The sequence below is a fragment of the Stegastes partitus genome, unplaced genomic scaffold, assembly GCF_000690725.1.
Source record: "Stegastes partitus isolate 25-593 unplaced genomic scaffold, Stegastes_partitus-1.0.2 Scaffold194, whole genome shotgun sequence".
Taxonomy (NCBI): Eukaryota; Metazoa; Chordata; class Actinopteri; family Pomacentridae; genus Stegastes; species Stegastes partitus.
Window position 1 is genome coordinate 637,073 of NW_007577925.1, and position 15,501 is coordinate 652,573.

Consider the following 15,501-nt stretch of genomic DNA (forward strand, 5'->3'; position numbering starts at 1 on the left):
TATAAGTGTAACTCTGTCGAAAGCTGCTATCAACGATGTGAATTTCTCCACTGTGAGATAAATAAAGGCATATCTTATCTTATCTTATCTTATCTTATCTTATCTTAAAAGTTTTAAGGCAGTAAATACATGTAGAAAATTCACTGCAATATTTAAAGTGGTAACAGGACTTACGTTTTCATTTTTTCATAAATAAAATATATTCAGCCTACTAATAATAATACTTTAAGGAAAAAGTCAAAGAGTTTGAATATTTTCCAAAAGTAATAACAATATTTTTTTTGCAAATATGCATTTTGAAGTCTGTGAACATCAGTAATCATACATATGCTGATGCAATACTCATGTGAAACTATTGAATTAGTCGTCATCTTAGAAGTAACACGAGTTGACAAGGTAAAGAAGGTCTTTTAGTCAATCATGTGGGGCAAGTTATTACAATTTTTTTGGATTCCCACTGCTCTAGTTTACTGGTCATCGGAAAGAGGAGGTGAAGAGAAGAGTAGAGGCTTATTAAAAATACAATCTGGCCCGACAGAGGAAGAGGGTAGGAGGATAGGAGGTGAGACTGAAAAACAAGCCTCTCGTGTCTCTAATATGGATCTGGTTACACTTGTTTTCCTCCATTTCTCTCCTTACCCGTCCTCCTCCTCCTCCTCCTCCTCCTGCGTTACGCCATCCATCTGACATGAATCTGATTTTGAATCTGTTTATCTTTCTCGGTCGCTATCATTCCCTTCTCTCTTCTTGCTCGTCTCTCTGGGGGCAACCCTACAGAGCAGCCAGTTATTAAAAGAACATCACATTCTGGAGGAAGAAATTAGAGACTAGCAAACAAACAAAAAAAAACATGTTTACCACTCTGTGTGACCCTTTTAGCAGAAGGGAAAGTCATCTCATTTCCAGTATGAGGCCTGGAAAGATGTGCACTGCTTTTCCACACTGGTCATCAAAAATGTCAGACGCTAAGTGGCTGAAAAAGGGGAAATCTTCAGACTTCTAGGTATTAATGTAAAAGGTTACAGTAACACTTGTTAATTTTTCAAATTTCCTAATAGATTATTTACAATTTCAGATTTTTTCTTTTTTTTTTATCCTAGATGTCCTGTTCAGATGCAGCCCTGTGATAGACTGGTGTCCGGGGTGACCTGTCCAGGCTCCAGCCCCCCCTGACCCTAGTGAGGATTAAGTAGTGTATAGATAATGGATGGATGGATGTTCAGATGCTACTTATGTTGGCTTCAGACAGAAACACAGAAAGACACAATGACAGAGAGAAAAGCAGGTGCAGGGAAAGTCAATGGAAAAAGAGAACAACCAGAGAAAGGTGAAAGCCAAAACTGACAAGACAGGGAGAGGTGGAAAGGAGAAACATGTTAGGGAAAGGTTGCATGAGAGTCGTTGCTATAGCGTGAGGAGGGGGGTGGAAAAAAAAGATGAAAGGAAGAAGTTGAATAATGCAGTAGTCAGTTTCCTGCTTCCTTCTACTTCACTGGAGCTGTCAAGTGAGGTCAGCTTTCCTACTGTATACAGATACCTGTTTCTTCCAATTATATTACTCCTTTTGTTTACGAGAAATTCATCATAAAATATTTATAACACCAAAGAGATCACAGACCATGGAAACATTTTGAATCGCAATGTCCTGCAATCAAAATTATTGTTTAAAAGAACAAAAACAAATACATAATGAATTAAATCTATTAGCATTATAATGCTCCATCAAAAGTAATGTATCAAAAAAAGACTGTTCTTTTTGCAAAGAATGGTTCTTTTCAGTGTTAAATGAATGATGCCGTAATATATATATATATGTGTGTGTGTGTGTGTGTGTGTGTATTTATTGTTCTAAAGTGTTGTTACTATAGTTTGATGACTTTTTGCAGTTTAGCAACTTTAACTCTGCATCACCTTATAGTGGTCTTTACATGTGTGGTTTTCAGAAAGTGTCAATGTTTCTATTACTTCTGCCAGTTGAGTCTATTCTTCACCGCCTCTTAACTTAACTAAAACTTTTCTTGAAAACTTGACATTTTGGAGATGCAGTGATTTGATCCAATCAGACTGTGCCCACGCCACAGAAAATCTCCTACTGAAATGTACACTTTTGCCCATGACCCTACACCACACATTGATATTCAGTAATTCCCTTTCAGTCGATTCACTCGGTACAACACATATAGTGTGGGATATCACACCCCTCTATTCACGCCTCTACGGCAGATGATCTGTGATGACATTTGTGAGGCCCTGCCTACGCATATAAATACCTGTCATCACAGTCATCCCTCAGTTCTTACGCTCTTCACCTTTCTAGGAACACCTCACGGGCTAGCTAGCTACCACTAGTTAGCTCTGTTTTCCAAGGCTACTGCCGGCTTGAAATTTGTTTAACTGCTTTTGTTGGTGTTAGCCACCGCTACTAACGCAGTGAGTGTGACTGCCCGCGGAGCGCTGATTTCAGGCTTTTTTGGTAAAGTCATGAGCATTGTGTTTTGATACGAGCACCAAGCCTAAGTCGAGGAAGAGGTCTTCAGTAAGCGTGTCCTGTCTGTCTGGACATCGGCAGTATAGGCAAATGCTAAGGGCGCCGACATCCACAGGGGGCGCCACAAGCGGAGGAGTGGAAGTGGTCAGAACACCCAGGCAGTATTTGACATCCCCCCGCTACGCTGCCGGACATTTCTGGTCAGAACCCTGTTAAGTTAATGAATCGTAGTTACTGGTATCAGAGCAATGCTAGCTTGCTAGCTTATTTCAGACGATAGCAGCATTGTTTATAATCACTAAATAGTTATAGCTGACTTACGTTAATGTGCTACCACCACCTTAAATCAGGGATATTTAGAAAATCGATATTGGGCCTGTTCAGATGTTATTTAAACTGTTGACTGTATTTTCCCTGCTCTCTGTTAAAATGCTTACTTTTCCTTCCTCTTTATGTGCTACAGGGTGCTAAGTTTACTCCAGTATTAAAGTGCAGTTAATAGTTCATCCTTTAGCTTTCTCAATATTATAATAAATTACACACACACACACGTATATATATGTATGTATGTATATGTATATAAAATGTGTGTGGACTGCACTCTTAGACTATTTAATGTATAAGTTCATTAAGTCCCATGTCCCACGTATGGCTTAGATCACATATACTTCTTTTTTTTTTTTTTTTTCAGATGCACTTTTTAAATATTTTACTCCCACCTCCAGCGCCACAGCATCAGATGCTCCCATCCCCTCTACCTCAGCCCAGCCCAGTGCCACAGTATCAGGACAAAAGGGTGCACCAGTTGACCCTGCTGACTGGCCATCTTCTCTAACTGATGAGGTAAGAAGAGAAATAGTGTACAGAGGACCATTTAAGATAAAAAGTAGTTTCATATTTCCCAAAAACAAAGACGGAAGAAGGTGTCAACGTGACTATTTTAATAGAGTCTTAGCCAATGGCGAACAAATCAAAAGAAGCTGGCTGATGTACTCAAAAACAGAATGTTAGCTTGCACTGCTGCTGCTGCAAAATGTTCTCACAAAAGAATACAAACTGAATAAGGAAGGACTAAATAACTGGAAGAATGCAAGCCACTTGCTGAAGGTTCATGAAGATAGCCAGGAGCACAATACCCACATGACAACATGGAAGGAGATGGAGGTTCGTTTGGCAAAGGGGCTGACAATAGATAAGTAAGAGATTGCACTCGCTGAGGCTGAGAGAAACATGTGGTGTGATGTTCTCTCTCGATTGGTGGCAATAATTCAGTCCTTAGCTGAAGGAACATGGCTTTTAGGGGATCCACTGATACACTAAACCAGGGGTGTCCAATCCTGGTCCTCGAGGGCCACAGTCCTGCATGTTTTAGATGTTTCCCTCTTCCAACATACCTGATTCAAATGATCAGGATCGTTATCAGGCTTCTGCAGAGCTTGATGATGAGCTGATCATTTGAATCAGGTGTGTTGGAAGAGAGAAACATCTAAAACATGCAGGATTGTGGCCCTCGAGGACCATGATTGGACACCCCTGCACTAAACAAACCAGAAAATGGCAACTTTTTGAAAGAGGTGGAACTCCTGGCCAAATTTGATCCAGTAATGAAGCAGCATGTTTGTAGGGTGGAAAGTGGTGCAAGCAGTCACACACATTAGTTAAAGTTAAAGAACATTTCTTGGGCTTTCTTGTGGCTGGGGAGACAACAGGGGAAAGTTTGTCATCTCTCATCCTTAACAGGCTGGAGGAGCTAAACATTCCCTTTGAGAACTGCAGAGGACAATCCTATGACAACGGAGCCAACATGAAGGGAAAGAATAAAGGTGTTCAGGCAAGATTGCTTCAGCTGAACCCAAGAGCTTTTTTTTGTTCCATGTGGTGCCCACACTTTTGCTGATGCTGCAAAAAGTTTAACAGATGCCATCAACTACTTTGGACATTTAACAAAGCTATTCAAGCTCTTCTCAGCCTCCACCCATAGATGGGATATCCTGCTGAATCATGTTAAAGTCACTCTAAAATCATGGTCAAAGACCAGATGGGAAAGCAGGGTGAAAAGCATTGAGGCAGTAAGGTATCAGGCTCCACAAGTCAGAGAGGCTCTTCTGGAGGTGAGGGAAACTACTGCAGACCCTGTGGTGAGAGCTGAAGCCCAGTCTGTGGCTGAGGAGATTGGATCTTACAGATTTTCCATCGGCACAACCATTTGGTATGACATCCTCAACAAAATCCAACATGTCAGTAAATTATTGCAGTCATCCTCCATTCAGCTAGATGTGGCTGTAGACTTGTTGAAGAAAACTAGAGATTCTCTGGCCAGCTACAGAACCACTGGGTTCTCTGATGCACAGACAACTGCAAAGGAGATCTGTGAAGAGATGAACGTGGAGACTGTACTGAAACAACAGCAGTTGAGAACCACAAAAAAGCACTTTGCATATGAGTCTCCAGATGAGCCAATGAATGATGCACTTAAGAACATAGAAATCACATTTTTTAATTTGGTTGTAGATACTGTTGTCTCTTCACTTGATGAGAGATTTCAGAACCTTGGAGAGGTAAAGGACAAGTTTTGGAGTGCTCCTCAACTTCCCCAACTTAGCAAAAGAGGAGCTACCACAACAATGTCAGACCCTTAGCACTGCTCTGACTCATGATGGCCAGCCGGACATTAATAGCAGTGAACTTTGTGTGGAAATGCAGAACTTTCCACATTTGCAATCAAAGAACATGACAGCCATGGAACTCTTGACAGAGACACCTGTGGCTGACACTGTCTGATGTCCCGGATAGAGACAGGGCCATGTATCTGGATGAACCAGTCTCCAGTCAATCGCTGGATGCCATGCAGGCAAAATTTGAGCTGAGGAAGAAGCAGACAGAGGCTCTGCGCAGCATCATCCCCAGGCGTGATGCGAAGCCTAAATCCTCCCCCAGCTCTGACACACCTGCAGCTCCACAACCGCCTCCCAAGAGGGCAGCGCCACCCATGAGCCACGGCTCCCAGCCAGTGAAGCTGCAGCTGTGGCTCAACCTCCACGCCATTCTGCTTGGAGTAAGGGCCCACCTCCAGGCCTCCAGAGAAACCTGAGGCCAAGGAGAAAGAACAGCCAGTCATCCTAACCCAGGGACTGAGAAGAAAGCGGCTCCAGCAGCAGGGAGACACTGCTGCCCCTCATGTGTTGCCACCCAAGAGGCGCTTCTATGTTCTGTTCAGGGGTTCAGTCCCAAACGTCGCTGCACTCCCCTAACACAGTCTCCCAAGCACACTTCCCCCATACACACAAATACACTTGTGTTGTCTCAGGGAGCCTCCAGTTTGGATGCTTGGAGTGTTTCTCAGGTGACCATGACAAATGTTCACAATGTTTGCTGTTCTTTCCATGCCCCAGTAAAGGTGCCTTCTGTTCTTTGCAAAAACTTGAATGTTCAAGGGTTGCATCAAATGAAGAATTCTCTGTCTTTAAAAAAAAAAAAGCAGAGCAGATAAAAAAGTGCAGTCAGGGGAAGCCGTTCCCTGTCGGCACACGAGAGGGCAACAGCCTTCCACCTACAGTGCTCCAAGTTAGTCGACTGGCAGCACACCTCTCTCACTGGCGCGCAGGCGCACTCTATCCATGGGTAGAGATTGCCATGGGTTATCGTCTGCAGTTTCATTTCAGGCCTCCTCGTTTCCTCTCGGTGGTAAACACCTTAGTAGGGAACGAGGCAGCAGCGGTACTAAGGGAGGAACTACACAGTCTCCTACAGAAGAGAGCGATACGAGTGGACCCCGCTTCATAGGCGAACAAAGGTTGGTACAGCCTTTATTTTGTTGTTCTGAAAAAAGGAGGCGGACTTCATCCTATTTGGACTTGAGAGTGTTAAATAGATGTCTACAAACTTACAAGTTCAGGATGTTAGCGCTCAGACAACTTCTGACTGCGGTCGGTTCGGGGGATTGGTTTACAACTATAGATTTAACAGACGCTTACTTTCATGTAGCGATACACCCTGACCACAGGCAGTTTCTAAGGTCTGCATTCGAAGGTACGGCCTACGAATACCTAGTACTGCCATTTGGTCTATCACTCGCCCCCTGCACCTTCAGCAAATGTGTCGAGGTGGCATTATCTCCTCTCCGGGAGAAAGGAGTTCGTATCGTAGCGTACCTGGATGACTGGGCTCTGGTAGCACAGGGTGGTCATGTTTTACCGCTGCCTCGCTCAGTTTCAGTCGGGACACAGACTGCGTCTTCAGATGATTTTACAGCTGACTGGCATGATGGCGTCTATGACTGCTGTAGTGCCGCTCGGGCTGTTGAAGATGCAAGCGTTTCAGAGTTGGACTTGCTTTTACCGGCTGTGTCCATCACATCACCTCCAGAGGAGGCTGACGATAACACCGTCCCGCTTGCTAGCTCTCGACCAGTGGAGGGATCCCGGCCTGCTGTGTCAGGGCTCCCTGACAGGCAGGGTGTCTTTTCGCAAGGTAGTGTCCACAGATGCTTCTCTGAAGGGTTGGGGAGGCTCTGTGCGACGGGGAGAGGGGTCTGGTCGTCGCTCAGTGCAGACTTCACATCAACCACCTGGAACTGCTAGTGGTTTTCTTAGCTCTGCAGCATAATTTGTCGAGATCTGACAGGCCAGCATGTTCTGATCAGAACAGACAACACAATGGTGGTTTCTTATATAAACAGGCAGGGAGGAACCTGTTCACTCCCCCTGTTAGAACTGTCTCACTCTCTGTTGCACGGGTGCAGTGTTCATTTCCTGTCTGTCAGAGCCGAACATGTTCTCGGTCACTTGAACCAGGGTGCAGACCTTCTCTCCAGAGGGGGACCTATGGTGAGAGAATGGAGATTACACCCACAGGTGGTGGCTCAGATATGGGAACGGTTCGGCAAGGCAGAAGTGGAGCGCACCACTGGGCATGGCCCAACATGCTCCTGTATGCGCTTCCCCCAGTGGAAATGATACTGCCTGCTCTGGAGAGGGTGCATCAGCAGGGCCTGTCCATGATCCTGGTGGCCCCTCGGTGGCCAGCGAAGTCATTGTACGCAGAGATAATCAGTCTGCTTGCAGTGAGGCCCGAGCAGCTCCCTGTCTGCAGGGATCTCCTCTCTCAAGCAAGAGGAGAGGTGATTCACCTGCGCCCAAAACTGTGGCGGCTGCATGCCTACCTGTTGAAAGGTCCAATTTATTAGCGAAGGGCCTGCCCCCTGAAGTGGTGGCAACAATTCAGAGTGCACGGGCCTCACCCACTAGAGGCCTGCATACATATAAATGGCGGGCATTTGAGCAGTGGTGCCAACCGTAATGTTCTCCCATTTCAGTGCTCTATTGTGGACATTTTGACATTTCTTCAAGAGCTGCTGGATAAGGGTCTCTCCTTCTCCACAATAAAAGTGTATTTGGCAGCTATATCTGCCTGTCACGTTGGTTTTGATGGTATGACGCCAGATGCTCATCCTTTTGCCATGCGCTTCTTAAAAGGGGTCCGTCGGCTGAGGCCCATGGTTAGATCCAGCGTCCCATCATGGGATCTGTCACTGGTGCTTGAGGCCTTTTGTGGACCTCCATTTGAACTTATCAAGTCTGTTGATATGTACTTTCTTTCATACAAGACTGCTTTGCTTCTCACTTTGTGCTCTGCAAAGCGAGTAGGCGACCTTCATGCCTTGTCGGTGCATCCCTCTTGTACCCAGTTCGCCTGCGATGGCTCCAAGGTTACATTATGCCCAAATGTAGTGTATTTACCAAAGGTAAAGCTTACAGCTCTATGGCCTTCAAGCTCTTGAGCTTTTGACCCCCTCCTTTTGCATCCAAGGAGCAGAGGAGGTTGCATTCATTGTGTCCTGTGTGTGCTCTATGCACCTATATTGATCGCACTCAGAGTATGCGTTCATGTGACCAATTATTTGTCTGTTTTGCTAATCCAGCCAGAGGTAAGGCCCTGCCCAAACAGTGGCTTTCTCACTGGATTGTGGAGGCTATATCCCTGGCCTATGGCAGCAGAAGCCTCCCTTTGCCCTACGGTGTGAGGGCACATTCTACCAGGGGCATGGCAACACCATGGGCCCTGATTAAAGGGGTGCATATAAGTGATGTTTGTGCTGCAGGTAGCTGGTCATCTCCGCACACTTTTGTGTGGTTTTATTGTTTGGACAGCTCCTTCGGTGGCTCAGTCTGTCCTTTCTGCTGGGTCTATACCATGTACTAGAGTGCTGCAGGCTAGACTCCGGTTCGGTAGCTGCTCTGCAGGGCGTGTATACATGTCCCATACTATATGTGTAGTACCGAGTGAATCGACTGAAAGGGAATGAAATGTTATGTCTATAACTTCTGTTCCCTGAAGGAGAGGAACGAGGTACAACACTTGGTTGCCCCGCAGCACAGCTGGGCTCGGTGAAGAGTGGCTATCGAACTGAGGGATGACTGTGATGACAAGTATTTATATGTGTAGGCAGGGCCTCACATATGTCATCACAGATCATCTGCCGTAAAGGCGTGAATAGAGGTGTCTGCAGTCAGGTCACGCGGGGCGTGACATCCCATACTATATGTGTGGTACCTCGTTCCTCTCCTTCAGGGAACAGAAGTTATAGACATAACATTTCGTTTTCTGACTAATAAGCTTGGTTATAACATAGATAAATAAAACCCTTTCCTGCCAATGTCATTTTTCACTGCTACAAATAACTTGCCAGATCTGTATTCCAAGCACATATTTAAAAATAAATAAATAAATAAATAAATCGTTACCATAAAAAAAAAAAAAACAACAAACATTTAAGTAGGTATGGATGCATAATCCTTGAGGATAATATCAAAGTGGCTCAGACATTTTTACTCAAGAATAGTGATATTTTGTGAACTTATTTTATTTTGGATGTAAAATTCTCATCAGCCAAGTAACTAAACAAACCACAACCATACATTTAGTAGAGTCACAATCTATTTCAGTTTTGTAGTGTGAATATATAAAATTTAAATACGATAATAAAATATGCCTACTTATTCTTCGCACATGTGGCCTTTTAAAGTTCTTCCCTTTCACATCAAACAATTGCAGGTCCATTCTTCAATGCTTAATATAAAGTAATATAGCTACATGTATAATACGTCTAGAATTCAACCATTATCTGTTCTTTGGAGGACCCAGTGCAACATATTTATTACTATTAGAATTATTACTATTACTTCAAATGTTGCAATACACAATCTTTTTATATTACATATTACTGTAACTAAAACATACAAGTAGCAGTTGCATGTTAAAATTATTATCAGTGTATGAAAGCTGAGCAGCGTATGTCAGAAGTCTGAAGTCCCATCTATATTGTGCATTTAGTTACACCCTTGGGTCAAGCCCTGCAAATGACAGATGATCCCTCCCTGTGCAGGCTCCTACTGCCACCAGAGTCTTGTTACTTGTCCACTTTATGTTTCCACAGCTCTGTGTGTTTAAATCTGATATCAGAATCAATACAGAGATAACATGCAGCTCCACCAGTGTACAAAGCTTAAATCCTAATGTAATAAAACAGCCATCAAACCAATAAATGTTCAATAATATGGTTGTTTTTTCCCCCTTGAAATTACATTAAATTAAAAATTTTCAGTTTGTACGCATTTTTACCAAGTTCCATATAAACAAGGGGGCGATTTTATTAGATTAGATTTGATTAGATTAGTCTTTATTGTCTCCCTTTGGAGACATTTGTCTTGGATATTCGAGAGAATGCAGTCAACGGCTAAGGAAGTGAACACAAGAAAGGAGCTGCGCTGATGCAACTAAACTCCATAGAAAGGCTTATGCGGTCAAATCTGTGCTTTTTAGGGAAAACATGTATTAACTGTGCAAAATGGAGAGATATTTCTTTAATAATCCCAGGAGTTGAAATCCAAGAAAATTTGAGCTGGTCAATAAAGTGTTTTTTTATGTGTCCTGGGGTAGAACAGCAAACACATACTGGACTGATAACTTACAGATCTAGGAAATAATATTCCATTAGAGGACTGAAGAGATGCTACATTGTACCCTATATACCTCTGTGACACTGCTTCAAACTTACAGCAAAGGCACATCAGCTGCTGATAGCAGGTGGTATAATGCATTTGCTTATCATCACTCTCCTCTGTATATTCCTAAAATATCTCACACTCCCCTACCTCTGGCCTGACAGGGTCCTCTATTCCAACGACGCAGATGGCTGTGAGGTCATTGAGGATGTTGTTCTCATCCTCCCAGTTGGGCTCAGGATCGCTGGAAAAGTCACGGTACGCCACACAGATGGTCCTCAGGCCGTCGCATGCCATGGGCTCAATCACCTTCTTCACCATCTCGTCCTTGTCTCGTGGACGGAAAACCCTCATCTCACCCACCTCGCTCAGGATATGGCTGCATCTGGAAAATGGAGTTTGATTTACTTCAAAATGTCGGCTATACCTGGCGATTTTTCTACTGTCAAAATGACCCAGCATAGAAAAGAAGATTTGTCAGTCAAAAAACATGCATGCTGATCTCAAAATGCATAGCTGAGCTGACGTCAACAGGTAAAATATGGGGACAAATAAAATACCTATAAAAAGCATTCATCCTCCTTAGAAGTTTCCCTCTTTTATTTCTTTTCAACACTGAGTCATGGTCTCTTTATTTAGACTTTTATTTTTTAACAAGAATTTACAAAAAAAAAAAAAAAACTCTTTAAGGTCAAAGTGGAAAAGTAGTTTTGAATAAATAAAAATATCCATCCAACCATCCATCCATCTATCCACTTTCTATACACCATATTAACCTCACTAGGGTCGTGGGGGCAGGGGCTGACTTAGGGCAAAGGCAGGGAACACCAGTCTAGTCAGTCGCCGGTCTATCACAGGGTTACACATTGAGACAGACAACCAAGCACACTCACATTCACACCTACGGACAATTTAGAATCACCAATTATTCATTCAACATGTTTTTGGATTGTGGGAGGAAGCCAGAGAACCCACTCTGCGCGGGGAGAACATGCAAACTCTACAAAGAAAGATCCCGGGTGTCCTAACTGGGATGTGAACTGGGGATCTTCTAGCTGTGAGGTGACGGCGCTAACCACCGAGCCACCTTGCAGCCCTACAGAAAAATATAAAATGTAACATAAGTGACTGCATTTGATTCACTTCTTTAACATGACTCGCCTAATTGAACACAATTTCAGTAAATTAGTGCTAGAAATCACAGTTAGTGCAATGGAGATCATCTGAGTGCAGTAAATGTGTCTCAAGTGATTGTATCTGGAAGATCCAGTCACTGTTGAATAAGTACTTCTGGCTTCACACCATGATGACAAAATAACACTCCAAGCAATCTGGAATCCTGTTAAATCTATTATTAAGAAATGGAAGGAATACGGCATGTGCTTAACACTGCCGAGAGCAGGTTGTTCTCAAAAACTGAATAACTGCAAGAAAGAGACTGTGAGGGTGGCCATCAGGACACTTATGACTCCTCTTACTTTGCATTTTCTATTTACAAATAATTCATATAACTGATAGAAATGTAGGTATACGGTTTCTTTTTTATCAGACAATGAGAGTTTTTAAGTAGGAGCTGTTTTTACCTTGACATGTTTGGACTGTCACTTCAGTCTTCCTTAGAGACGTCACTGACGTCTGTGGTGACGTGTCTTTATCAGCTGGTGGTTTCGATAAAGACACGTCATCCAAGAGGCTTCATCAGTTCTTACATCAGTTCTTACTGATGAAGCCTCTTGGATGAGAGGTGAAACGTCTTCAAGGAACTCAAGCAAGTCCAGTTGCTACGATTAATCTACCAGAATAACTGACTGAGAATCTTCACAGACAATATGATTATTATTTTTTGTATTATTATTATTTTATGTGTATGTATGTACGTACATGTATATATGTATATATATATATAATTAGTTTCTTCTCTTTTTTCCTTCAATAATATATTTATATACATTGTTGTGCATCTAACTTATTTGATGTCTTTTGTCTTGTATGGTTGTGTCAACTCTCTGTTCGTGTCATTTGTAAGTGCTCAATAATAATAAAAAAAGAGAATGCAGTAAAAGGAAAAAAACCAGGGGTGAATATGTTTTTACTGACACTGAATGCATTTTTTTGGAGAGCACACCAGACCGTTAAAGAACCTGACTTAAAGTGCATTGGTTTAGGAAGATGAATATGTAAGGATGGTTGGCTTCTGGCAGTAAATTGTAGCAACTTTAAATGAACTAGAAATTTTACGACAAATGTGCCATCTTTTAATAACATGAAGCTTCTTCACAGATATCGAAACAATTTGTTATTCATTATTCACGTGATATGATCAAAATGTCCGGAACAGTTAAATTAAGCTTGAGGTGAGCTTGTTTCATCAACTTGTAAGATTAAGAATGTCAAACAACCTTTAGGCTAACATGGACGGGCTCAGGAAAAAATGAAAGTATGAACATCTATTCCCTGACATCCTGTTTATTTTTTTCTGCTGATGAACATCATATGAGATGGTCCAAAGCTCGAAATGGTACAAAATGGACCTTGAAGTGAAATAGCATTGTCAGATTTTGATCAGAATGTAATGCTGTGCTCACTTTATCTTACTGGGAATAAACTGTAAATTTAATATAATTTCATTCAAAAAGCAACCAAATTAATCTGGACGTGTGATCCTCAATGCTGTGGTCAAATTGCTCAGTAGTTTCTGAAAAGTCTAGGGGCATTAGAGCAGAACAAAGGCAAAGCTAAGCAGTCAAACTATAATAACATGTAATTAACAGTAAATGGCTTTCTCATTAGCAAAATAAATCAACATACAAATGGAAAACAAACAGGTGTTCTGACATACAGCCGACAGTAAATGAACTGTCATTTGTGCAAATTGGATTTTAGTATTTGTGTTAATAAAGCAAAAATGTGCATTTACATTTTCATATAATGACCCTCAAATTAGGCTATATGTAGCTTTACCTGTGTTTGTACTACATGTGCTAAGTAGATTACACATAGAATATCTAAGAAACGTACAATTGTTTTTTTAAATGTAAGTGGTTTTACTTTACTGTTGTAAATCTTTTGGCTTATTCCTGAAGTGAGTAAAGGAAGCTTGATAGCTGCCTCTCATGCTTTTCTCAATGTTACTCATTTATTATGGTGTGTTCTTTGTTACACATGGTAAAATGACACAATTTCGAGACCTTCTAGAGGAAACTCAGCCCACGCCAATCGCACAGAGTCTGCGCAATAGGCTGTGCCCTCAAGTGCATGATGTAAAGGCTACACATTTGGTAAACATGTAGTGAGATCTTACATCTGTTACCTGCTACCTGCTACCGTTATCAAAATCATTTAATTGTATTCAGAAAACCAATCTTACTTTTTGAGTACAATCTCAGAGGCTCCCTTGCTGTACATCCGGAAGCTCCCATCAGGCAGTTTGATGACGGTGCTCATGGACTTCCTGACGGAGTTGAAGGTGTAGACTTTGTAAAGCTTCTCCTCTGGAATCTGGTTTCTTATTGGCTGGTAATCCCGCTTCAGGTCCAAGACCAATCCCAGTAGGCCGCACTCCGTCTTGTTGCCTACCTGCTTGGGCAGACCACCTTCCTTATCTGGGGGCTAAAGAGAGGCAGAGGAAAAGATTTTTTATATGTTTAGTTTATTTATCCCAATATTTGTTACAGTACAAATGATTTAGGGATTCTTATCTAGCAGTAGTTGGTATTGTTACATTTTATAACAATGTTAGAATATTTTAATCTATGCGAGCACTTTAAAAATAAATGTTGGTATCCCAGGTATAGCTGTGTTTCTTCATACAGTAAAACAAAAAACAACAACCCTGGAGTAGAGGCTCTCAAGTCTTCAGCTAAACATGTTTTGAGGACAAACAATCTATACTGTTTGTTCTGTGATGTAGTCAATGAATGAGATTCTCTTTCCTTCAAAGCAGTGCGACCAATGTAAACACTTGAAATAGCTGCGAGTGATAATTAACCAGCTAGCAGGTGAAAGGGTTCATCTGTGTGGGAGAGCAGGAGATTAAATGGATGGAATCAAATGTCGATGTTCTTATTTCAGGCATGCAGTTCGAACCTTCGCAATCTGTAATTGTACATCTGGAGCCGTGTATTTCTCTGGTTCAGCACACATGCCAGTGGATTATAAACAGCAGACGGAGCATGCAATGTCGTTTTTTAACAGAACATATGAAATTGGTTTCCTACAGGATTATTATTACGATGTGTCTTAGGTGTCAACCAGTACTTTTTTTTCAGTATTTTTTTGTCCATTACGATCTCACTTATTACTTTTGAGAAAACTGTTTTCAAAAATGGCTTTCCCAGAACTCACATTGATATTATTATAAATGAATAATTAAAACCACAAAAATATTATTTTACAATCATAGAAAATCAAGACGGCCATTAAATCTTAACTTTTAAAAAGCTGGAACCAAAGAGCATTTGCTTGAAAAAAGATCACTCAACAGTAGACGTTTATGACATTGCTGAGAACTGATTAATCAGTGAATGTGTCTACCTGCAAGTAGCAGAAATATGACACAAATGTGCACTAATGCCAAGGGAGCAATTTCTCTGCCTCTCGGAGCTAGAATGTGTTTATTATCAGCCAACAGCAGAGACTTGTATCGTGGGTTGTGTGTTTGCCATACAATATCTGTCCAAATCCGTGCATGTGGCTGATCAGGTGCTACAGTACATGTGCGCAGTTGTGTACACACCTACTGTATGTGTGAGTGTGTGAGTGTGTGAGTGTGTGAGTGTGTGAGTGTGTGAGTGTGTGCGCATGTGGTCAGCTTGTGGAAGACTCAGCATTGCCATGGCAACACTGGGCAAAGCACACTTGGAAGAAGAGAAGTGGGAAAAGAGAGAGTGCCCTTTCCGCCACTTGGGGATTCTTACTTGTTGGCTCTGATTCTTTTACGGGATTCTTACTCATCTCACTTCACACATATCCTGGAATCTTTTATGTGTTCCCCTCTTCATCTTCTCCCAG

The 15,501-nt window shown here is 42.1% G+C and overlaps 1 protein-coding gene across 1 annotated transcript in view; it reads right to left on the minus strand.

The window, feature by feature from the left end:
- The window catches only part of LOC103356345 (plasma membrane calcium-transporting ATPase 2-like), a gene marked incomplete at its 5' end in the record, with an annotated part of 25,855 nt that extends 11,698 nt beyond the window's left edge, over positions 1-14,157 (minus strand). Inside the window, 2 exon segments of the mRNA XM_008280449.1 lie at positions 10,642-10,876; positions 13,859-14,157. Coding sequence (XP_008278671.1) covers positions 10,642-10,876; positions 13,859-14,157 — 534 coding nt within the window.
- Positions 14,158-15,501: the final 1,344 nt, after the last annotated feature.